This window comes from Girardinichthys multiradiatus, chromosome 4, assembly GCF_021462225.1.
Source record: "Girardinichthys multiradiatus isolate DD_20200921_A chromosome 4, DD_fGirMul_XY1, whole genome shotgun sequence".
Taxonomy (NCBI): domain Eukaryota; kingdom Metazoa; phylum Chordata; class Actinopteri; order Cyprinodontiformes; family Goodeidae; genus Girardinichthys; species Girardinichthys multiradiatus.
Window position 1 is genome coordinate 40,012,746 of NC_061797.1, and position 25,520 is coordinate 40,038,265.

General features: G+C 39.8%; 1 protein-coding gene across 1 annotated transcript in view; it reads right to left on the reverse strand.

Moving 5' to 3' along the window:
• chd9 (chromodomain helicase DNA binding protein 9) overlaps nt 1-25,520 on the reverse strand; it is a 102,641-nt gene that overhangs the window by 15,476 nt on the left and 61,645 nt on the right. Inside the window, exons 5-23 of the mRNA XM_047363406.1 lie at nt 23,702-23,848; nt 21,945-22,013; nt 21,776-21,831; nt 19,949-20,066; nt 19,544-19,630; nt 19,151-19,288; nt 18,558-18,679; nt 16,842-17,085; nt 13,799-13,975; nt 13,537-13,680; nt 12,884-13,139; nt 11,262-11,472; nt 9,915-10,110; nt 9,501-9,683; nt 7,373-7,558; nt 6,807-6,917; nt 6,473-6,669; nt 5,015-5,214; nt 4,730-4,889 (exon numbers count right to left, since the gene is read on the reverse strand). Coding sequence (XP_047219362.1) covers nt 4,730-4,889; nt 5,015-5,214; nt 6,473-6,669; nt 6,807-6,917; nt 7,373-7,558; nt 9,501-9,683; nt 9,915-10,110; nt 11,262-11,472; nt 12,884-13,139; nt 13,537-13,680; nt 13,799-13,975; nt 16,842-17,085; nt 18,558-18,679; nt 19,151-19,288; nt 19,544-19,630; nt 19,949-20,066; nt 21,776-21,831; nt 21,945-22,013; nt 23,702-23,848 — 3,002 coding nt within the window. The remainder of the gene's footprint in view (nt 1-4,729; nt 4,890-5,014; nt 5,215-6,472; nt 6,670-6,806; nt 6,918-7,372; nt 7,559-9,500; nt 9,684-9,914; nt 10,111-11,261; nt 11,473-12,883; nt 13,140-13,536; nt 13,681-13,798; nt 13,976-16,841; nt 17,086-18,557; nt 18,680-19,150; nt 19,289-19,543; nt 19,631-19,948; nt 20,067-21,775; nt 21,832-21,944; nt 22,014-23,701; nt 23,849-25,520) is intronic.

Genomic DNA, 25,520 nt, shown 5'->3' on the forward strand with positions numbered 1-25,520 from the left:
GCAAATAACTATGTCTAAGCAACATTGAATAACAGGCCAGTGTGATCGATTGACTTGGCGAAACCGTGTATTTCTGAAGTAAGACTCGTGACATGTTCTACAGCAAGACTCTGAGGACAGAGTAAAACAACAGCATCTCTCTGCAGCGGTCTTGTGGTTGTAGGGGAAGGCTGGGAAGTTAGGGCTGACAAGCTACAGACAGCATGACTCACAGGGGAGACATTAGCTCTATAATGCATGATCGCACATCACAGACGTCAGCTTTTGAGTGGAGACGCTGGGAAGTGGTGGGAATTCTGGAGTGCCAATCTACATTAGAAAAATGGTATGATAGTTTTTTTCCAGATGCAAAAACCCATAACCACGTAAAAATTATTTTAAGCCCATCTTATTGTTTTCAGGGAAGATGTCATGCTGAGGTTTCAGGAATTGTAAAATCAATAACTTCTGAGGGTTTTTGTTCTTCATGCTTGTCCAAAAAAGATTAAAAAAAAGTAAAATTTACAGAAATATGTTTTGAGGCCAACAGTAAACACAAATACTAATCAGTATTCACAAGAACTTTATTAACTTTAATTTCTAATCCTGTTACATTTATTAGGGTAAATATTCAGCCTCCACACATACTTCTCTCTAAACACTGAGAGCCTTGTGTTTTGCCACACAGTATAGCATTATTCATCTTTGTCCTGTTGTAACGGAAGTGAGTATTGGACTACCTGGGCTGGCCTAAGATGGCTTCCCGTTGTATCGAGGTGGCATGTCAGGGCTGAAGTCAACGGGAGGTAATCACTGAGCTGAGTTGGTGAGTAGGTGTGAAGTGAGGGAAACTGTGGGCAGTGTTTCTCTTTAGAAATTAGCATACCACCCTCTTGCTAGTTCTGCAATGCAGAATACATAAACAGTGCAAAAATACTCATATTTCTAGACGTTTCTCACATCTTGACATGTTTCAACCATCAATTTCAGTGTTTTATTGGGATATAGTTTTTGTGACAACTAAAATTTATTCCAGTATTCTTTGCAAAATATCTCAAGCTCAGTCAGGCTGAGGCATCTGTGAACATCAGTTTTTACCGCCTTGCTACAATCCAGGTCTGCACTGTGACTGGTTGTCACAAATAGATTCAGTTTGATCCGAACCATTCCATTATGGCTTGAAAATTGGGGATATTGTTTTATAACCCAACATCTTGAACTTTTTCTTATGGACTTCATGATTCTCTTGGTTCACTGATGATAAAATGGTAAATGATATAGAGGTTTTTCAGTCATACCGACCACTTTACACAAGAGCCACATTCAACCCATCGCACTCACAAATGCGCATACGTTTATACAGAAATACGCAGATCAGTTTTCCCACTGAGTCACAGTCGTTGCACTGATATTCTCCAACACATCTCTGAGGCCTTCATACAGCAGCTGTATATATACTGAAATTAAATTACACAAGTGGATCCTTTTCACTACCTAGGTGACTTCTGAAGGCAATCAGCTGCATTTTATTTAGGGGTATCACAGTAAAGGTGACTGAATACAACTGCATGACATTTTTCACATTTCTATTTGTAAAAAAAAAAAAAATTCACACCCATGAATAATTTTCTTTCCACTTCAGGCATGTGCTACATTGTGTGTCTGTCACATATAACCCTAATAAAACATGGTGAAATTTGTAAATGTCCAACAGTCTGTCTCAGCAAAAGCATATCAGTGGAGTCCACTTTGGAGTGCAATCTCTGTTAGATCAGAGCTGAACTGAATTTCTCCCTCCCTCTTTCGGTGTTGACTGGAGCCGCCCAGGGGCAGCTGCCTCTTCCTCTGACTCTCAACGCAGCTCTTCATCAACTCTCTCTCAAGCCTTTGTTAGTGGGTGGCGTCTGGGAGATGCAGTTCATCATGAGAGGCTACAGAGGAACTACACAGCTGTCTGGCAGCATCTCCAAAACAAATCAGGCAAGCATATATCTGACAAAAAAGGTATGCATTAAATCCTTCATGGTATCAGATGTTATTTTAACTTACAGCATAAAAGATCTAAAGGGTTTCCCTGCCTTTTTTGTCAATTTAAAAATCTGAATAAAAAAAGTACAGTAAAAAAAAAAACTACTTCCAGTGATTCCAGTTATGATGTTGATTTTGTTTTATATATATATTTTTTTTAAACGACCAGAAACCGTTGCTTCTTATACAGGTCCTTCTCAAAATATTAGCTTATTGTGATAAAGTTCATTATTTTCCATAATGTCATGATGAAAATTTAACATTTATATATTTTAGATTAATTGCACACTAACTGAAATATTTCAGGTCTTTTATTGTCTTAATACAGATGATTTTGGCATACAGCTCATGAAAACCCAAAATTCCTATCTCACAAAATTAGCATATCATTAAAAGGGTCTCTATACGAGCTATGAACCTAATCATCTGAATCAACGAGTTAACTCTAAACACCTGCAATAGATTCCTGAGGCCTTTAAAACCTGGTTCATCACTCAAAACCCCAATCATGGGTAAGACTGCCGACCTGACTGCTGTCCAGAAGGCCACTATTGACACCCTCAAGCAAGAGGGTAAGACACAGAAAGAAATTTCTGAACGAATAGGCTGTTCCCAGAGTGCTGTATCAAGGCACCTCAGTGGGAAGTCTGTGGGAAGGAAAAAATGTGGCAGAAAACGCTGCACAACGAGAAGAGGTGACCGGACCCTGAGGAAGATTGTGGAGAAGGGCCGATTCCAGACCTTGGGGGACCTGCGGAAGCAGTGGACTGAGTCTGGAGTAGAAACATCTAGAGCCACTGTACACAGGCGTGTGCAGGAAATGGGCTACAGGTGCCGCATTCCCCAGGTCAAGCCACTTTTGAACCAGAAACAGCGGCAGAAGCGCCTGACCTGGGCTACAGAGAAGCAGCACTGGACTGTTGCTCAGTGGTCCAAAGTACTTTTTTCGGATGAAAGCAAATTCTGCATGTCATTCAGAAATCAAGGTGCCAGAGTCTGGAGGAAGACTGGGGAGAAGGAAATGCCAAAATGCCAGAAGTCCAGTGTCAAGTACCCACAGTCAGTGATGGTCTGGGGTGCCGTGTCAGCTGCTGGTGTTGGTCCACTGTGTTTTATCAAGGGCAGGGTCAATGCAGCTAGCTATCAGGAGATTTTGGAGCACTTCATGCTTCCATCTGCTGAAAAGCTTTATGGAGATGAAGATTTCATTTTTCAGCACGACCTGGCACCTGCTCACAGTGCCAAAACCACTGGTAAATGGTTTACTGACCATGGTATCACTGGGCTCAATTGGCCTGCCAACTCTCCTGACCTGAACCCCATAGAGAATCTGTGGGATATTGTGAAGAGAACGTTGAGAGACTCAAGACCCAACACTCTGGATGAGCTAAAGGCCGCTATCGAAGCATCCTGGGCCTCCATAAGACCTCAGCAGTGCCACAGACTGATTGCCTCCATGCCACGCCGCATTGAAGCAGTCATTTCTGCAAAAGGATTCCCGACCAAGTATTGAGTGCATAACTGTACATGATTATTTGAAGGTCGACGTTTTTTGTATTAAAAACACTTTTCTTTTATTGGTCGGATGAAATATGCTAATTTTGTGAGATAGGAATTTTGGGTTTTCATGAGCTGTATGCCAAAATCATCCGTATTAAGACAATAAAAGACCTGAAATATTTCAGTTAGTGTGCAATGAATCTAAAATATATGAATGTTAAATTTTCATCATGACATTATGGAAAATAATGACCTTTATCACAATATGCTAATATTTTGAGAAGGACCTATAGTCTTTCTCTGCAACACAGGAGTCATGTGCTTCTGTAAACCTGCAGCCCTGCTGAGAACTCCAGTGAACCCTTCACCCCCAGACCACCAGTCACATTCCAGGTCCTCCGACTGAGAATGCCCAGGTCAGCAAACTCTGCAGAGCGTGTGTCCCCAACTGCCCGGCATGTCACACATCACACAATCACGAGATTCAGCACTACTGGACAAGGGAACAATAAAGAACTTTCTATGGAAGCTGCAGAGCTCTGCACCCAAAGCTCGCCGAGCAAATGCCTCTATTCTGAAGAGAAGCGATACTTTATTTAGCTTTTATATATCTCATACAAATGTTTCAACAATAGCCACCTTTTCACCACGGGCTTAAAATAAGAACGATCTATAATGGCCATTAGCTGTTCTGAAGTTTGATAAGATTCTTATGAGCCAGCTACTTTTGATGCGAACCACGTTTGTTAATCAATCAGTAGGCTGTCATCTCCAATAGAAGTTGGAGTGCTTCCTAATTACTGTGGCTTGGCAGTGCCCCTGTTATAATCAGAGCCACATGCAAATTGTATTTTTTATTCACTTAGCCTTCATTCTATTAGAAATAAATGGAGACAATCGCAGTTAGGGGAGAATAATCACCACCTGCTAGTTACTATAATGGCTTAAAGGCTAAAACACTTTCTTGCCCACAAGAGAAAGAAACATTTCCAGCAATAGACAATCAAAAGGAGTTATCTGCTTAAATATACAAGACATCAAAACTCTTTCATCGATGAAGAAAAAAAAGACGTATCTATTCCACAGTATACACTCTACTGGATCTACAGCTATTGCAAGGAACCAGAAGTGTTGGAGTAAATTCACTGGATAAGGTATTAACATTTCTACAAGGTCGTGCGTAAAATATTTATAAAAACTCGCAGTGCAACAAAACACCTACTTGTTGCAGTGGTGTTTCAGATGCTTCTTGTAGCCATCGTCCTGCAGCATGTGCTCGGGGTTGTGTTTCCTGAGCCACTCAGCCTTGTGGATGTCAAAAGAGCTAGTCTGGGTCTTCATCTTCTTACCTTTTCTGCCCCGAGGCACCGGGGCAGACAGGCCTAGAGGAAAATAGGACAAATCACATTACGCTTCAGGGGCAATGCTGCCTTGAAATGTAAAAGGTCCAAACAGTTTAGAAATTAGATCAGTTTATAAAGTTTTGAATTAAATTGAAAACACTCACCCAGGTGATTCTGCAGCTCCTTTGTGCGTCCATCCTCAGATGGAGCTATGAGGTCCCACATGAAACTCTTTATTTTGTCATCACCGCGATAATGGACCAGGCAGTAAGCCAGCAGGGCCCTGCAGATGGACTCTACGTCCCACTCAGTCAACTGCTTCTTAAAACGACCATGGTTGAGGACATCTTTCCAACGACCCCACCTAGAAACCCAAAAACCCAGAATAAAATAAAATAAAAAGGGAATAAATATGAAACTGCTCTTGGGGTGTATTGCAATAAATTTGAAAACATTGAAGATGTCATGTATCACAATAACTGAATACATAACTGGAACTTTGTATAGAGATGCTTTAAACGCAGAGTGATGCAGCTTGTGTGTTTATTTCTGTTAACTGTAAACTGTTATCATGAAAATTAATAAAAATCAAACTGTTTTTCTGAAAAAAATTAAATATTACATAATTTTATGCTGCATCCCAAACAATCATGGGGACCTCTGAGTTACGAAAGACAGTCAATAAGCCATGTTCACAGAGTGGAAGGTAAAACTGTGGTAGAAAAAGGGGCACATACAACAGGGTAACCACAGCTTTGAGAATATTCTGAAGCAAAGCCCAAATATGATGTTTGGGGGAGATTCACAAGACCTGGTCTGCAGCTGGTGTGAGTGTGTCAAGAGCCCACACACATTTCTTGGTTGTCAAGCCTCTTTTAGGATTGAATGTCAATTTTGCATTTCATTTGGAAATCAAGGTCCTTGAATTTGGAGGGACAGTGAAGAGTCCCTGGATCCAAGTTTTCTGAGGTCCAGTGTGAAGTTTCCACAGTAATGATTTTGGGAGCCATGTCATTGGCTGGTATTGGTTCACTATGTTGTCGAAGCAGTCTACTGGGAAAGTTTGGAAAATTTCATGAATCCGTTTGCTAAAAATCTTTACTGGAAATGCTGATGTCATTTTCCAGCATGGCACGGTTCATGCCCACGCTGCCACAAGTACCAACAACTGGTTTAATGACCACTGCACCACTGTGCACGATTGGCCAGCCAAACCCCAAGATTGTATCAAGTATTCCCCAGAGGAATGGCTCAGAACATTGCAGGCCACCTGAAGCCACCTGTTAAAGCAACCTGGATCTCCTCAACACCTCAGAAGTGTCACAGGATAATTCATGCAATGCAGCTTTGACAGTAGTTGATGCTAATCGAGCACTAAAAAGTATTAACAGAAATAAACGCTTGACATGATGTGTATCTTTACATAATAATCTCTATGTCTGGAAGGAATTATATAAAAATTTAACTGAATTGTACTTATTAAAAAGATTTCAGTTTTTGATGAGGATTGAATTTTATTGACATTCACCTCTACATTCAAAATTCTGAAAGTACATAAACTAAATGTGGGAAAATGCAAAAGAAATCCCACTGAATATCAAAGAATCTAACCATGAACTCACCCATATACAAGCAAATTCTTTTCCACTCTGAAGCACTCTGTGCGGCCATAACTATTGAGGCGGTCGTTTCTTCTGAGCTTTGGCTTGGTCTCGTCACTGTCACTTTCACCCTCTGAAAGTTCCGCTAACTCGTCTTTGGTGGCGCTGAAGGGCCTCGTCTGCTTTCGGACACGAGGAGTGTCAATCACCAAGCTGTTCTGTGGTGGGGAGGAGAGGACGACACACATTTTCAGGAAATGTCATTGACTTTCAAGGTTCATTCAACACTGGCCAAGAAAAGCCTCGTCTTTTTTTTTTTTTGAAGAATCTGCTTTGATTGTAGTGCAGTACTTACTCTCCCATTGACCATCTCCATGTCAATGTCAGCCTTTTTAGCCCACTTGTCCCAGAAGTTAGGATCATCCAGAGAGATGTCTGTGCGGTTTCCGGATGCCACAAAACTGGCCTGAAAGCACAAAGAAGAATTTGTAGCTGTGACACACACTTGTCAGTTTTCTTCCTGTTTCTGGAAAAAACATCTGGGGCAGGATGCAATTTATTAGAGACTTGGGAGTTAGCATAAAACAAAACTACTATGGACCAATGTATCAGCCAGAAAATGGAATCCACCAGTTTTTCCTTAATAGGCTCTCATCAGCAATTGGCAGGTCAGCTAGAAATTTGATATTTTTTTCTACTTACTAAATGCATACAAATAAACTAACCCCAACTCTTACCATTTTTAGTTTATAAAACAAATCAACTTAGATGCACTTTTTTTGCACTTCCATGTTTGCATAACTGACAATCTTCCAAATCTTTAACTTTCTCATGGATTCAAAACTACAACCTCTTTCACAGAACTTATAACACATTTTTTCTCTTTTACGCATCAGTTCTTAAAATAAAAAAAAATGTAACCTTAGCAAAAGTGGATCCTCGTCCCTCAGACTCAATCGTGATGGTCTTCGTCCTACGCTGTAGGATCTGGTCAATGTCCTCCTCACAGAATTTGGCCCCTTCGTCTTCCTCATCCATGATGGCTCCATAGGCACCACGTCGCAACAGATCCTCAATTTCTTTCTTTGACAACTGCTGCTGTGCAGCCTAAGGAAAGAATGATCGGTTACTGTACAGAACTTCACAAATGCATTTCATTATTTAATTCAAGACACCAAAACCTAGTGTCACCTGGAGAGATTTGGAAACACACATCCAAGCGCCCACGCGTTTCATTGTTTAAAAATCAGCAGCCCCCCGTCTAACCCCGGGTGCTGTTTGGTATGCAAATATGCACAGAACGACCAGATGTTGAAAAACGGATAATACCTCAACCTCCATATAGTTCCGATAATTCTCAAAGGGACTCAAATTGCAGCTCAACATCCACCTACACTGTATACACACTGCTGACACACTCCCTCATAAACAGATTAAACTAATAGGATCAGTTACACAGTGAGAAACTTTCATCAGTGACCTTCATTATTTGCCTGACTTAACATATTAGTCGTTTACCATCTTATCTGATGTACCTCAGTATTAAAAACATTACACTTATTTTTATTTTACTAAAAAGACACATTGAAGCTGGATTTATATTGTTATTTTCTTAACCTATCAATTATCTTCAAAAACAACAATGGGAATGATGAATGTTTGGTCACTGTAACCTTTTTTGGCCGTAAAAACTTTACTTTCCTTGTATAATAATTAGATGCTGTGCTAAGTAGAATAAAGATGTACCCAATGTAACAAATATTCCTAACAAGATAATAAATATATGTTTTTAATGAACAAAATACAGCATCTTGCAGAAGTATTCACCATTTGAGCCTGTTCACATTTTGGCATGTTACAACCACAAACTTCAATGCATTTAAATAGGATTTTAAGGTTTTTAAGTTTTTTACAAATACAAAATGTTGTGTGCAAAAGTATCCATCGCCTTTACTCTGATGCTCCAAAATAAAATCCAGTGCAATCAATTGTCTTTATAAATTACCTGCAGTTTTAAGTAGGTTTAGGTTAGAAAACAGTATTCCAATCCCCAACCCAAACCAAATGAACATGGCACATCTGCATACCTACCAACACATGGCGACTAAAATTTGTGTCATAAAGAAGAAAGGCTGCAAAGAGAGAGGCTGGTGGTAACCCTGGAGACACAGCAGGGATCCACAGCTGAACTGGGAGAATCGGTTGAAGGGACATCTACTAATCATGCATTCTATATTCTGGTCTTTATGAAAAAGTGCAATCAAAGGAACCCACTACTGAAAGAAATCCATACAAAGTCTACTTGAAAAGTTGTCACATCCAGGTAGGGAACTTAGCAAACAACTGGAAAGGGACATCTTTAAACAAATTTCAAGTTTGGCCTAGATGCAAAACGATATGAGCAGAGGAAAACTAATACTACACATCACCCTGAACACGCCATCCTCACAGTGAAACAAGGTGGTGGCAGCACCCTGCTGTTGGGTTGCTTTTCTGGGATGCAGGGACATGGAAGCTGGTCAGAGATAATTTTAAGATGGTTGGAACTAAACACAGGGATGCTGTAAGAAAAAAACTGTTGGAGGAAGCAAAAACTTCAGTCCGAGGTGCAAGGTGACCTTTCAGTTGGGCAATGACCCAAAATATACAACCAGAGCTTCAGTAGAATGGTTTGGATCAAAGCATTTACATGACCCAGCCAAAGTCAAATTCTAAATCTGCAGCAAGACTTGAAAATTGCTGGTCACAGTCAGTCTCCATCCAATGTGATGAAGCTTCAGCTAATTTGCAGAGATAGAAAATTGCGAAAACTTCAGTCTCTAAATGTACAAAGCTGGTAGAGACATACTACAAGACTTGCCGCTGTAATGTAAATGGGATGGGGGGGGGGGGGGGGGGGTACCGCATAAAATACATTTAAGTTTATTTTTGTAACAGGACAAAAGCTCAAATAAAAAGTAAAGCGGCATGAATACTTTTGCAAGGCACCATAATATTGAATGTTTGTGTGTTTTGTATTCGAGAACATTTGAATAACTTTTTTCCTCACCCCTCCTCCTGTGCCTCCTCCAAGGCTGTTATCACGGCCACTCATGCTCTGCAGCACTGCTTTGTCCAGGCCCAGCTTGAGGCTGGCGCGGTCAAACATTTCTCGCTCATACGAGTTCCTGGTGATAAGACGATACACCTTCACTGCCTTGTTCTGACCGATTCGATGACAGCGAGCCTGAGCCTGGAGGGTAAACAAAAAGTTAAAGGCACAAAAAACACTAAAGAGAAGAAACTGTCCTAACATCAGTACTTTAACTTGACTGGCATCCAGTCTTAGTATGATAACCATAAAGATAACAAGAGGAAGGTACTGAACAAGTACTTTACTTGTGATTCCCATACTACCACACTAGTCCAATGTCAAACATTTTCTCAAAAAAACCTACTTGAATTTGAAGCTTTAAGTCTTTACCTGCAGGTCGTTCTGAGGGTTCCAGTCAGAGTCGAAGATGATGCAGGTGTCTGCTGCGGTCAGGTTGATGCCCAGGCCACCAGCTCTTGTACACAGGAGGAAAACAAAGCGGTCCAAGTCGGGCTTACTGAAGCGATCTATGGCGGCCTGTCGCAGGTTTCCACGGACACGGCCATCAATACGTTCATACAAGTACCTATAGCCAAGGCAAACACATTAAAACCATAACAGATGCAAATATGTTTTTTATTTATGCTTTTGCTATGACTTTAGTCAACAGACTTTGAATGCACCCAAAACTCAGATGTTATTTTCATCTTTTCTTAACCGGAGAAACATCCTCAAACACTGCTTCTTCAAAGAGCGGTTACGCTCTTTCACAACATGGCCATTCTCACCCCCTCCTACAAGCCAACCCCCCGCCCTCGCTGGGGTAATCCACTTCCACTTCCAGAGAAACCTCACAGACTCTCCAGCTTGTCTGATGTGGTGGAACCCTGAGGGCTTCTGTAACCTCCTACATGAACCTTGTCCTAGGTCAGAGCTGTTCAGCTCCTCACATGTATACAACCGTTTCAGGTTTGCTTCACATTCTGGCATGAAGCCAGGGCAAAGAGAGAGAGAATTGAAGGCAACAAGACATAAAAGCAATAAGAAGATGCTGGGGGAAAAAAAAGACAACATCCGGAAGCAAGAAAAGTGGAAAAGCAGAGCAGAAGAGTCATACACTCAAACTATCAGTTGAAATTGTAAATTCTTAAGATGACTTTAAATTCTAAAGCTCTCACCCCATTTCAGGTTGTAACGAGACTCCAGAGCTATACCCAAGACATCACAGAAACGCCACCCACCCACAGCACTTACAGGCATTCACGATGGGAGCTCATAATGCTTTGGATTTAGAGTAGCAAATCAATTGTGCCTAAACTGAAACTCTGTACAAATCAGCTTTCTGGAAATGGCAACGTCGGATAATTGTCACTCATTATCTTCAGCAGCTTCTGTACACATTATGTAATTAAAAACACCTCTAATACCATAGTTTATTTTAACACCATGTTTTCAGAACATAAACACTTCCAGAAACATGACTTTTTATATTTCTGTAACTCAATTCAATATGTTTGCAATCTTTTGATTTATAAAATGTTTATCCCCCCCACTCCAAGCTGTATTTACATTCTTGCCTCCTGTGACCCTTCGAGGGTAACCCATGGCTCTAGTCATCATTTCAGTAATATATGCTGCCATTTAAGCAACTATGACAAATGCCTTTTTCACCTCAATCAAAGAATGTATTAATGTGTGGTATTACTGAACAGCAGTCCTACATTTAACAGATATTACCTTTTCTGAATGAGGTAGTCTTCCAAGATATCCAGACAGCGCACCATTTGGGAGAAGATGAGCACCTTGTGACCTCCTGCTTTCATCTTGGGCAGCAATTTATCAATAAGAACCAACTTTCCAGCAGACTGCACCATCGCCTGCAGGTGAAAGTCAGCGGCAGCAGGACTGTGTACTTCCCTGAAATCCTCTAGGATCTTCTCTTCTGCCCCTAACGAAGCAAAGACAAATCTGTCAGCCACACTGTATTTAACATGCTTCCGTTTTACTTCCTCAACAAATTTCATTCAGTGTATCCCTTAAATCCAGGTAAAGCGCAAGAATTTTATTTATCTTCTTGGACAATAAAGAAAAAAGAATTTATAAGAATTTGTCTGTGCTTTTAGGAAAAATACAAACAGGCTGAATTAAAGGAAGTTCTGCTTTGGCCACACTGATTCAATATAAACATAAGAGTTTACCAACAAGAAGTGTAGAACTGCAGACTTTCTACAACGTTTGAACAATAATCATACTTTCTGAACTTGTTCACATTTTTTCATATTACAACCTCACACCTTGAAGACTTTTACTTGGATTTCATGTGATAGACCAACACAAAGTGGTGCATTATTGTAAAGTGGAGGGAAAATAATACATTTCTTTTACAAATAAAAAACAAAGGTTTGGCAGGTATATGTATTCAGCCCCCTTTATTCTCAAATGAAATTCAGTGGAACAACTGCCCATTGTCATTCTGAAGGAGCTGCAAAGATCTAACGGTCAGGAGGGGGAATCTGTCAGACAAGTATTAGTTGGAAGAATACTAAAAAGTAGGCTATTGTTCTAAGAAGTCCCAATTGCAATTTACCACAAGCGATGTAGTCGAAATGACAAGCGAGTGAAAGAATGCACTTTGGTCAAATAAGACTAAAGCTAAACCTCTTGACCTCCATGCAGAATACTAACAGTGCATTGACTTGAATATCACCACAATGCTGAAACATGGCAGTGAAGGCATCACGCTGTGAGGATGCTATTATTTAGTAGTAACAGGTAGGCTGGTCAATGTTGATTCGAAGATGGATGGAGCTAAATAATTCTGGGAAATAACTGATAAAGACTGCGAAAGACCTGAGATAGGGACAGATGTTCCCCCTTCCAGTAGAATGACCACTCAAACATAAAGCCAGAGCTGCAAAGGCAATGTGTAGATCAATGCATGTTCGTGTGATAGCATGGCTCAGTTAAAAGTCCAGATATTGTTCCTATTGAGACTCCAAGGCAAAACATGGACATTCAGACAATCTCTAGGAAATCTGACTGTGTTTAAGTTATTCAGAAAAAAAATGGGGAGAAAATGTAGTTGCTATACGTTCAAAGCTGGCAGAGACAAACCTCAGACGAGTGGCAGCTGTAGCTACAGCCACAAGTGGTTCTGCTTGGGGGGGAGGGGTGTCGCGAGTACAAATGCACAGTTTTTTTTTCCTTCAACTAAACACTTATGTACTACTTTATGTTGGTCATCAGTCAAATATATTATTTGTTGTAATGTGTAGGTTCTAGGAGTTGTAACATTTTAAAAGAAACTGTAGAGATTAGACATCCTGAAACTTTCTCTTACTTCTTCAGTAGCAACTTACCTTTGATGAGGTAGGGGTGGTTGCAACACTTTCTTAATTCCATCATAGTGTTGACCAGGTTGGGCATATTTGCCTGGCCGGCTCCTTTAGCCAAGAAGGAGAAATTCTTCTCGAGGATGGCGCGATAGTATTTCTTCTGGATGTTGGTGAGCTCAACCTCGATGATGGTTTCCTCCTTCGGTGCCAGCTTCTTCTCCACGTCTTCCTTCAAGCGACGCAGCATCATGGGCTTCAGGATACCCTGAAGTTTCTGCACCTATGGGCCAAACGGGTCACACGGAAGTTGCCACATTCAGCAGCTGCTCGTGCACAAACAAGTGCAAGTTTAAAATGCAGCATCAAATGCACTTCTTTATTTTTCGCATCTATTAGAAAAGGCCTTGTGTAAGGTCATGTAGTGAAACTATGTCACTTCATGGCCCCACCAGCTTCCAAGAATTAGGTTAAACATTTTCTTTGGCTTTCCAATTTAGAAGCACATCGTGGGTTCCAGCTGTTACAAATAATTGCTCTGCTTTACGCACTGAACCTTTTTTCAGGCTTCCTCTATGCTAAGCAACCCTTTATGTAGGAGCAAAAGCTACCCAATGGTTTAATCATGTCGTGCACTAAGATGATAACTGATTTATACTGTTCCAAATCTGTGAGCTCACCTGCTCCTCTGTCTTGAGGTCACCAAACTCCTGCATGAAGGTGTTCTCAGAGGGGAAGCGTGCTGGCTCCAGGAAGTGGAGGAGACTAAAAAGCTCCTCCACTGTGTTTTGCAGAGGAGTACCTGTCAGCAGGACCTTGTGCTCCTTAAAGAGGAAGAAAGTAAAACCAAAAGTTAAAACCGCATCCAGTATCCTAAGTACAAGTTAAAGTTCCACAGCTTCTATTTCCTGAATCAACAATCCAAGCCGATGACTTCCGCACCAGGTTCATGAGTTTGAAGCCCTCAAGCAGCTTGCAGTTCTTGTTCTTAAGACGATGGGCCTCATCAATGATCACACAGCGCCACTCGATGGCATTAAGCTCTGGACAGCCTCCCAGGATCATCTCAAACGTGGTGATAACAGCTTGGAACTTGTAGGCACCACGTATCACACGACCCTTGAAGAGATGAGAGACGCAGGCGTTTTATGTTTGAAACATGATTTTATGTAGAGATGCACCAATCGGACAAAGATCAGAAATGGCCAATTTTTTCTTGAGGGTTTAATATAAAAAAATAAAAATAAATTATATATGACCCCCTCCACCCATCATTAAATGCAGCTAAGCACATTAAGAACTTTTTGTCAATTTTTAATGCATAATATTAAGAGAAACTGACAGGTCATGCTTCTTAGAAAAGCAGAAATTGGTATTGGTCAGTCTGATTGGTGTATTTTAAATTTGATGTAGCTAAATAAAAATAATATTCCCTAGAATCAATTAGGAGTGTATGTAACTGACTTTTAGTAATGTGTCTTGTGATGACATTTGATGCTATATAAATAGACTGAATTAAACTGAATAGAACTGATTTCTTGAATTTTTTGGATTCTTGAATTTACATCTCTAGTAGAACCAGCACCTGCTTGTTGAGTCAAATGGCTGTTTATTTGTCGTCTGTCTAGGAAGGCTTTGCATTGCCACGCCTATCCATTTGTATCGATTGCCTTGACAACAGCTCTCAAGAGATGCTCTGTTATCCTCTAGCTCCACCCACCCCATACCCCCAACGACTGTGGAGGGGCCAGTCGTTCAGATATGTGTGGACAGCAATGACAGTGAGCTTCCCTTCGAGAGTGCCATGACATCACAGACTGCCTTGGAGACAGCCTGGTGGCGGCTCCGCTCTCTTCTCCTCTCCCTCGCCTTAATTCCTGTTACCGTTCATCTGAACACTAAGAGCTCCTAACTGCCTGATGAAAAATATCACATGCCCTGCCAACCACAGACAGCCTCTATTCAAGGCTCACTAACTACCTGTTGGCCTACTTCTTGTAGCACAAGCGCCCCTTTCTGGTCCTTGTGATATGCAATCTTGCTATTCCAAAGCCATTGCTCGTTAAAAAAATCTCACCGCCAACAAAGAGGAAAACCTTAAGTTTGATAGCTTTTATTTTAATCTCTACAGAGCCTTTGAATGTTTGCACACAGATCTTATATATGCATTTTGACAATGTAATGAACCTGCCAACATGGGGTGTGAACTTCAACCTAGATGCTTTTCTCCAGGTCACTTCAAAATTTCCTTGTTAAACCACAGATTTAGTCAAAATAACTTATTTCCGCAGCTGGCGGCTGGGGATCTCTAAAATATAGAAAGCATTTGTAGATGCTAGATAATTTTCAAGTTGTCATTGATTAAAAAAAATAGTTAAAGTTTAAGATTTTTATTTTCTAATTCAGAAATATATAAAACTTTAAAACAATCCATAATTAGTCTCAACTTCAAATACTGATTATGAATGTCTCAAACACCTTGAATCAAATTTGTCTTTTATCCATTGACTGATTGATTGATATTTGAAATGCCTGAATTTGAAAAACAGTCTGTCATGAAATACTGGTTGTGGCTACAGAGGTAGATTTTAGACATTTTTGGAATTGGAAATCTCTGACAAAGAATCAAGATCTTTCAGGAAAAATTTTTTTAAATTCCCCTTTTCTTTGGCTGTATAGTTCTTACGTGGTCTAAAGTCTGCTTCTGATTGGTTGACTAGTCCCTCATGACAACACCTCTCCGAGATGTACTGAAGTTTAGAAGCTATCACAAAGATTTGTACAACCACGTCAGAAAGGACTGAGCTTATGATAACTGCTTGTATTTGGTGATTTTATCGTGCACTACGGTATCTTTCTTGAATCAATCTGTAGCAGACCAAAACCCTCCTCCTTAGTTAAAGTCAGTTATTACAACCTAGAAGTAGGCCATAAAACCCTTTCTTTGCCCTTTTGAAAGACTGAAAACCTTGATAAAGTTTATTTTAATCTGTTTAGACAACTGTATTTTCCATATTTATGTTTCACTTTCATTTTCCCTTTAGTATTAGTTTCTAGAATAATAAGGATTGTTGTTCTTTATTTAGTCATAATATTTGTGTTTGTTCCATTAATCATCTGTGAATACAAGTTATCTCAAAAATCGGAATAACAATTGATTTTATACGTAATTAGTTGGTTTTTAGGTTTATTACAGGATTTAGATGAAGTGTATTTCTTTTTGATTGCTTTAAACATTTAATCCTGATGAATATACAAAAATCTAATACTTGTTTCAATGTGTAAACAAGATCTTACAGATTGTTTCTGATAGACAATGAACACTAATATAATTTATGTAGCTTATCATGACTACAGTAAAGTCACATAATTACTGACCTGTGCTACAAATTCTTTTACAAAACAAGTCGAGAAACATTTAGCCTGCAGAAACTTTTTCTCCATTTATTTGAGAAACACCAATATAACCAAAAGTCTTGTATTAGTGACAGAAATGTGAAGTGCATCTGGCTTGGGGTTAATATGTTAATCATGTACTGCCAAGCATTAAAATGTGACTTGTTGTAGGCAGACCTGATATTCTGATTCATATAATTACATTGTTCACAGAACTTTGTGTTACTAACAGTGCTGGTGTTTAAAAAAAAAAAAAACACTGATTAATTTAATGGAAATGAATCACTGCTTTCCACTTTAAAGTTCAGAAGAACAGTGCTAGTTGTTTCTTTTTGTTCATCTTTGTTCAAAAGGTAGATTAGATGTACCACAATCTAGAAAAACAAGACTCCTGATTCTTTTATGATATTTGGTGTTTGATAAGCTGAATGAACTCTACTCCCTTTTATGGTCTACACAGCTACAGGGAAGCTTCATACACTGAGAAAATATTTAACAGGTAACAACCAAATTTACACAAAGGTCTACATATCAATTTTTTCTAAAGTATGCTCTCCCCTCCTCTGAGACATGAGTGACCAAATCTTACCTGTGCATCCCTGAAATACATCTCGTACTGCTGCAGCATCTGCCTGCTGATCATGCTCCCGTGGTAAACGATGACATTAAGGTGAGTCCAGGTGTGAAACTCACGCTCCCAGTTTGCAATAGTGGAGAGGGGGGCTATGATGAGAAAAGGCCCTTTGATGCCAATACGATGAATCTCTTCCAGGAATGTGATGGACTGAATAGTCTTTCCCAGGCCCATCTCGTCAGCCAAGATGCAGTTGCGCCTGATGGATGTTAGATAAAAATGGTTTGTGTAGTAAACGATGGCAATGTGGCTGTTGTAATGATGTGTGTAGGTTGGGCTGCATGAGAGGTTCCCATGCCGCTGCAACACTGAGAAGTTGTTGTGCATTTATCATGAGAATATGTAGAAAAGAAAACTATTCCCATGACAGTAAAACAATAAACTGCAAACAATGAGCGAGAAAACATCATCATCAGCAGTAATCACAGTGAAATAAAAGAAATAAACATTTGAAATGCAACATAATCTCTATGCTGTGTGCTGTGCTCCTGCAATTCATTTATTCATCTGTCCGGCGTGTGGGGGTATTATGTCTTGATGCTAATTGCAACGTGCAGATATTCCCACTGGTCTCCTAAGCAGCCCTTTACTTTTGATAAATCTCCCTGCGTAGGTATATGCAAACTCCTGCACGCTCACACATTCCCAGGGTTAATGCAATGCACTGACACTTCACTCCAGATCCACAGCGTTGCTTTAGTGATTGTGGGTGAAAAAAGCAACCATTTCTACAGCTGTGTGCACATCCTGACCCCCAACCAGTCTAAAAAGGAATCCTGCATGCGAGGACCATAAGGAAAACTCATTCTTATTCATAATCTGCAATTCTTAAACACCATGATTTTTCATAAGTGAAATATCAGCCACCGGAAAATGGTGGTTTGTCCTCTTCAGGTTGGAGGGGAGTTCCTGCCTCAAGTGGAGGAGTTTAAGTATCTCGGGATCTTGTTCACGAGTGAATGAAGAATGGAGCGGGAGATCGACAGACAGATCGGTGCGGCTGCCGCAGTAACGGGGGCGCTGTGCCGGTCCGTTGTGGTGAAGAGAGAGCTTAGCCGAAAAGCGAAGCTCTCGATTTACCGATCGGTCTACCTTCCTACCCTCACCTATGGCCATGAACTTTGGGTCATGACCGAAAGAACGAGATCCCGGATACAAGTGGCTGAAATGAGCTTTCTCTATAGGGTGGCCGGGCACTCCCTTAGAGATAGGGTGAGGAGCTTGGCCATCCGGGAGGGGCTCGGAGTAGAGCCGCTGCTCCTCCACATCGAGAGGAACCAGTTGAGGTGGCTCGGGCATCTATACCGGATGCCTCCTGGACGCCTTCCTCAGGAGGTGTTCCAGGCACGTCCCACTGGGAGGAGGCCCAGGACACGCTGGAGGGACTATGTCTCTCAGCTGGCCTGGGAACGCCTTGGGCTCCCCCCGGAGGAGCTGGAGGAGGTGTCTGGAGAGAGGGACGTCTGGGCGTCTATGCTGAGTCTGCTGCCCCCGTGACCCGGTCCCGGATAAAACGGAAGACGACGACGAAATCTCAAGCAGAATATATCATAACTTGGCAAATGTTTGTTTTAGTTATGTTCCTTTAATAGATATGAATTATGAAATTTGATTTTATTAGAAAAAAAGATTTGCAGATAAACCGTCTCATTCACATGGATGAAGACCGACCTGTTGTACCAGTTGAAAAGAAGCCAGTTGACCCCCTCCAGCTGGTAATCCCTGAGAGTGTTGCCATTCCTGTATTCCCTCGACTGCTCCCTCTTCTTCCAAAGGTTGGCTGGAGGCCGTTCCTAAGAGACAAAACGGTTAACACTTCCATTCTGGACCAAACTATTTCCAACTGACTGTTAAAACATTTTCAAAATCTGAAGAACAAGATTTTAAATTGATCAATTTTATGAAAATATATTATTTCTGAACGTGCTTCTGTTTCTGTAAAGACTGTTCTGAAGGAAACTTTTCTAAGAAAAAGGAACAAATGGAAGTCCAACACATACCACAGAAAATCTTCTCAAACTAGTAGGGTAACATTAAAACCATAGTGTGTGTGCTTGTTAAATTTTTTTACATGACAAGTAGATGAAAGCCCAACAACTTGAACTTGCCCATCTCATCACACCCTGGTTTTAAGGACTTGGTAATGGTCGGTTTTTTCAAGCAGGATAAAAAATAAATCCTTTCACATGTTTAAAACGTGGGAAGATCAGTTCTGGCATCTCTAAACACTGACAAGAAAATAAATCACACTGTTTAGGGCTTACCACTCTGCGTGAGTCTGGCTTGGCTGCCTGCAGCCGCTCAAACTCTTCAATCTTGCTCTGATCAACGTCGTCCTTCAGCTCCCAGGTGCTGTCCTCGTACGGCAGAGAGCACCACTTCACCAGGTAGTACACCACTTCCTGCAGCAGACAGAGGACAATCGCTGGAAAAGAGCAAGGCTAAGCTTTGCTTTTGAAACATTTTCAAAGGCTGTGAGGCAGCCTGTTAGGGTGGCCTTGGGCATTTCTATGATTCAACGATATCATTACAGTGTAGAACATATTAAAAGGAACAAAACCTACAAAAGGTGGGAAGGGATCAAACATGCTCAGGAACAAAAGCCAGAAACACAAGCACTACTCTGATATGTGCTTAGAAGAGGAGATTTACTTTACCTCGCCTGTGTCGTTGTCCTCACAATACGATACCTCCAGCACTCTGTCTACTTCTACATAGTCAGGGTTAAAAGGTTCCTCATCCATCTAAGAGGAACAGACGACATACAAAGAGAAAGAGACAAATTCAAGTTCCCACGTGCCATCTGGAAACGGAGAAACAACTCTCCTGTGGCTCAGAAAGTCAATAAATTCAAATAAATGCACAGATGTGCCATCCCACACAAATCAAACAGTGTTTTAATATCCACGCAGACCTCTCTAACACATGCATACTAAACACAATTGTCCTTCATGATGTAATAATATAAAAAGAACAATCATCCTATAAGAAATATTACAAAGAGGAAAAATAAAGCCGTGTGAAATATAGGGAAGGGCCCGTTTACAGACACACATCCTTACATCTGTGAAGAAGAGCGCCCTCTGTGCTTGTTTCATCTTGAAGCGTTTGATCTTCTGCTGAATCCTCTTGTCCTTTTCTAGCTGCTGCTCTGTGGCCCATTCACAGTGAAGGTAGGAGCTGGCAAACACACAAGGAGACAACCATGAAAACCTGCTTTTACAGTCAGTGTCTGAGGCAACTGTTCACATCAGTGTGGGGGGGTCATACTTACTCAATGTCCTCATGTTTCAACTCATTTTGGTCATTTATAAACTAAAAAATAAACGGTGCCATTAACATATTGATCAGTTTTATTATTTGGCTGAAGAGAACAGAATTTGATCTTGCTCATGATAATTTGTCTTGCAATGATTATTCTTTGGCTGGAATGAACAAGCAGGTTTTGTTGTTTCAGAGGTTGTTCCAGGATTTTTCAAAACAAAGTTATGGAAGCCATCTCAAAGATATCTACTATTTCTTGTTTGTGTATACACATAGTGCAGACATGTTTCCTTAGATTTGACCTTTATCTTAACTGCTTTTTGTCCAGGTCGCTTCAATGTCCCTGTTGGACGTTAAGGTCTTGTCAAAACAACTCTGTTTTCACAACTGCTGTAACAGAATTATCAAAATATGAAGAATAAATTATTTTGCAGGTTATTATTGCGTCTACCAAAAGCTACCAGATGCGGACATTATAATTATTTTTGATCCAACTGAAGAAATTAAATAAGCTGAAATTATCCATGATTGGTTGTAGTTCTTAATATTGATAAATATGTTAAACCTTTTTGTTCAATGGATTTCATGTTTAGAAAAATAGTCATGTGAAAACAGCCTCAGACATGAATTATTATATCTAAAGCAATTGATTGTTGACATTTTTGGTCTCATCTGAGTTTAAAACAAATTTGTTTTAGAAAAAAAAAAACATTTCAGTTAAGGTGACATAGTTCTCAGGTGACCCCAAGTTCTGATTGGTTGAGCAGCCCCTTGTTCTGACTCCTTCCCCAGGAACTAAGGCTTTCTGGTGTGCTGCTGAATTCGACTGAGAACAAACTTTGAAATCCATCAAGAAGGTTTTGCCCGACCAAGGCAGAGAAATAAATGATCATCCTTTTGAAATCTGGTTGCCAAAAATTATTTTTTTGTTTGCATACTGTCTATTTTTAATAAAGCTGTGCAACATTCCAGTTTTCCTCCATCCACCTTGGATGTGTGTCCAGAATCACTAACTAACTTCATTAAGGAGTGTTTCTTTTTGTATCCAACAAGGTTTCAGATCCAAAGTGAGAAACTAGCAAGACAAAATAAAACCAACAGTGCTTCCAGTTTGAGGGTGATCTTCTAGCCGAAACAACAGCTGTTTGTGCTGAGATGTCCCCTTCAGCTGAGATTAATGAGGGAGAATGAATTAACAAAAATAAGGGAAGAAGTGAGAGAGACGACCCGATTTCAGACCACAGGAAGGTATTCAATTCTTCCTTTAGAGGTGGCTCTGGTGATGAAAGCTGATGGGGTCAAGGGGTTGTAATTTCTGGAAGCAAAAATATTTTTCCATATTTATTCAGACCTGGAAAATACTCAATTCAAATAAATTATATATTTGTCCAAACTTCAGTAATAGTAACCCTGAGAGTTCCTTATTTGCAAAGCCCTGGAGAATTTCTAATTTAACCGAAATGTTGAAGGTTTATGACATCAGCAGGAAAAGTAGAGAAACAGAATTGTCAGAAACAAGGAATATACCAGAGACTAACTGAGATAATCTTAGGTTCTGCATGTTTTCATGCTCGATAAAAATGTTACATGGACAACTAAAGATCAACAGCACAAATGTTACTCACTAGTTTTTGTATTTTACAAAAAACTCCTCCACTTCTACCATCACCCCTGGAGATACCTAGAAGAGGTTTAAAATAAAACAAGAATTACAATAAATACGACAGAAAAATAGAGATTAAGAACAATTCAACTTTAATGATGACTAATGGGAATAAAGTGATGTATTATTACCTCCTTCTTCACGATATGAGAAGACATGATTTTGTCAACAACAGCAGCATCCTCTTCTGTGGGATTCTCCTGGGAGAAGTGAAAGATTTTACGTCTGACGTTACATCTTAAAATGACGCCATGTTTAGCCAAAACATACAACAACACGATGTACAAGAGAAATCTCATGAACAGAGGAGTCATCGAAAACCTAATTAAGTCTTGTTACATCTAAACCATGAGGAATGTGGACTGAAAAACCTTTAAACATATTAGGGAAACTATTTTTTGCATTACACTGTGAAGTAAAACTAACTTTTTTAGTCAGATTATTTTCTGCAGAAAGTATTGTTGATTATCATAAGACAAGCAAGATTCATGAGAAATAAAATCAGGCAGCTTTACTTAATTTGTCAGAACATCTGTTTTTCTTTTGAAAAGGAAATGGCTGGGAAAAGACCTGTGCAATTTAGGGAACATGCTTTACATCCATCTCCACCTTCATCCCAATAATAAATGTAATAATGTCACCATAGCAAAAAATCCATATGTAGGGAATGGAATGCAGTACACTGATATTATTTTTTATTTTTATATGCACTTTCAGTTATAACTGTATTCTCCTTATACATGATTACATAAGCTACAGACTGCCTTGACTTCTGTCCAACACCCACGTTTTTTTTTGTCGCAGGGCTGATGAATTACTGAAGAGACTCAAAGTAATTCTAATTAAGCTTTTTTTCCTTTCAGGTATAATTAGTGGGAAGCATTTGTGGAGCATTTACACAGTCATCTTGATATAATGCAGCAGCAGGAGTTCTTCTCTTTCCCTGCCTGCAGTGTAACAGATGCCATATTTTGAAGCTGCTAGAGTTTTCACAAGTTGCTTTCATGAAAAATTTGCTCAGAAAACTGAAAACGTGTTAAATATTGCACCAAGGTGATAATAGTATACACTCAAGACTCTTTTTTCCCGTGTTCTCTGTACTTTATTATGGACAGAGCACATGTATCGGTGCCACTTGCTGCTGACAGAGGGTTTTCTTCCCCTACCAAAACAGTTCCACTCAGTTCGGCTTGGGATGAGTTTAAAAAAAGACAAGCTATCAAATTGCCCTGTGCAAAATTAGTCTTACTTTCAATCTGTCTTATTTAAGACAAAAACAATAAAAACACTGAATTTCACCCTTAATAATTTGTTTAATTAGAACTAAAGAAAAGCTCAGCCTCCCACCAATGGTTTAGTCAATCACATATTGAATGTGGGTCAGTACACTGCAATTGCTATTTTCAGCTCCATCTGTTAGCGTTGTTTGCTACCCTGCTCATAAACCCTTCTGAGTCCTAACATTGTTAGGTGGTGTAAATAAATCTTGCATGAGAAGGTGGCTGCAACTCTGATTTGCAGAGCTGGTTTCTGAAATAAATGCTTGTAGTGACATCATGATGTGGCAATGATTTGGCTCTATGTGGAAAACAAGCAATTCATCACTGTTTTGTTTTTTTTGAACCAGTTAAGAACTTGCTCTAGCACCAACCCTGGTTTGGAACTGGGACCCATAAAGAGGGTTTGACTTGCTGCACTGGATGCATAGTTCAACCAATGCCTTGCAATAATAAAAGAATGTGCACTTTGATGTAAAGGATAAGATGTTTAATTTTTCATTGCAACCAGGTATACATTTAGAAAGATGTAAATTTAATTTGAAACTCTTTTATGACCCAACTCTAAATCCAATTCAACATGTCCAGAGCATAAAAGCAAAATAACTTACAACAAACAGCTGAACAGCAGGCTCCTTGGATGCACCAGGGTTGGTTTTCTTGGCTTTCACAATAACTTTGACGTCCTCATCTGACAATCTGGCTTCCAGCTCCTCAGCATACTTCTTTCTCTTCACCTGACGATTCGACCGCCTCTTCTAGAGAATCACAGAGGATGCGACTTTTAAGAAGGCTGAAACCTAAACATATTGCTCATTTATTCAATGTCTCTGTGTTTGATCAGCAAAAGACAGGAATGCTGTAACCAGCACTGTAAATATCTGTCATAAACTGCCTTAGGTCAGACATAAACACCTGTGTTTATTCTGGGGTGATCAGGTGGTTAAACAGTCCAAATTATTAACAGTTACAATCACATCAGTTCAAGTTTTACCCTCAGGTCGTCATTTTCATTTTTCACTGCGTAGAAAAACAAGAATACTTGTCGAATAAGAATCTGAAATAATTTAATCTTAATTTGATGGGAATATAATAAGACACAATGTGTCTACAGTTATTATGATAAACAATGGATACACTTTAATAACTTGAGGAGGGGGATGAACACAACACATTTACCCTTTGAAAGTATCAAATATTGAAGGAAAAGATCTCCCAAAGCTGACTGTTCAAAGTAACAGGCCTCGAGCAAAACTGAACTCCTGACATCCGTTGTTATCTGTCTGCGGCTATATTAGCTGCACTCATAATGTTAGCAGCAGGATGTGGATGGCTTGTTTTCATGTGCACAGTTTGCAAAAATGTATTATAAGTCATGCACATATTTGTACTGACTTAACAAATTTGGTTTTTCACCCTTTAAAATTACATTCACACCGACAGAGAGACTGTATCGGCCGCTGCAGCCGCTGTGTGACGTGACCTATGTTCAAAGCAAAAGACTACCTTTATGAAGTAACAGAACAAGTTTCCTAAAGTTTTGACCACACACGAATAGGAGAAACCACATTCAAATATTTTACAAGCTAAATTTTCAAAGAGTTCTGTTAAAACACATGCTGACGTAAGCACGTTAGCAAATAGCTCGCCATTAAAACATCGGCAAGAGCAAGACTTGTTTTTACTGAAGACACATAGTTGTTTATGTTGATTCAGATATACATTTAGAAAGAAATTATAAAGCTATATGTCCATTTAAAATGATGCTTTAAAAGAGTCCCGTGTTGAAGCAGCAACTAAAGTAAAAAAAATATCAGACCAGGACTTGGTATAAACATTTATCTTAAATGGACAAAATAAGATATCCCACTGATTTGTTCACAATCTTCTGAAAATTCACATTAAATTATAATAAACTAATAATTACAAAAATCATATGAAAGATTAATGAGGGGGAAAACAAAAAACAGGAGAGCTTTGAAGTCCAGCTTTTGTCTCTGCCTTCCTATGAAGTTTTTATAATTATCTTATGCGTGGGCTACTACATCCTGCATCAATACACGAGCCCCTCCTAAAGATAATATGTAGTTAATTAGTAATAAATGCCACTGAGCCAAAGTAAATTAGGTCTGCATTATAAAATCCCTGAAGAGATAGACCCTCAAATCGGCAAACTGAAGCTGACCAGAGGCTTGGAGTTAAACTTGCCTCTTGCTACCACGATAAGGCTGAAGCTCTGAAGGAGACCACGTTTCTGTTGTAGCTGTCAGACACGCTACCTCGACTTCTGTCACTGGATCATCTTAAATGAGACATCGACAGAAGCTTTTAATTAAAGCCAGGGGCACCATTTAACAAGGGTAATTATATCATAGGATATAGTCCGGATAGGTCTCAGAAAAGGGGGAGAGGGGTGATGAGGGGTGATGA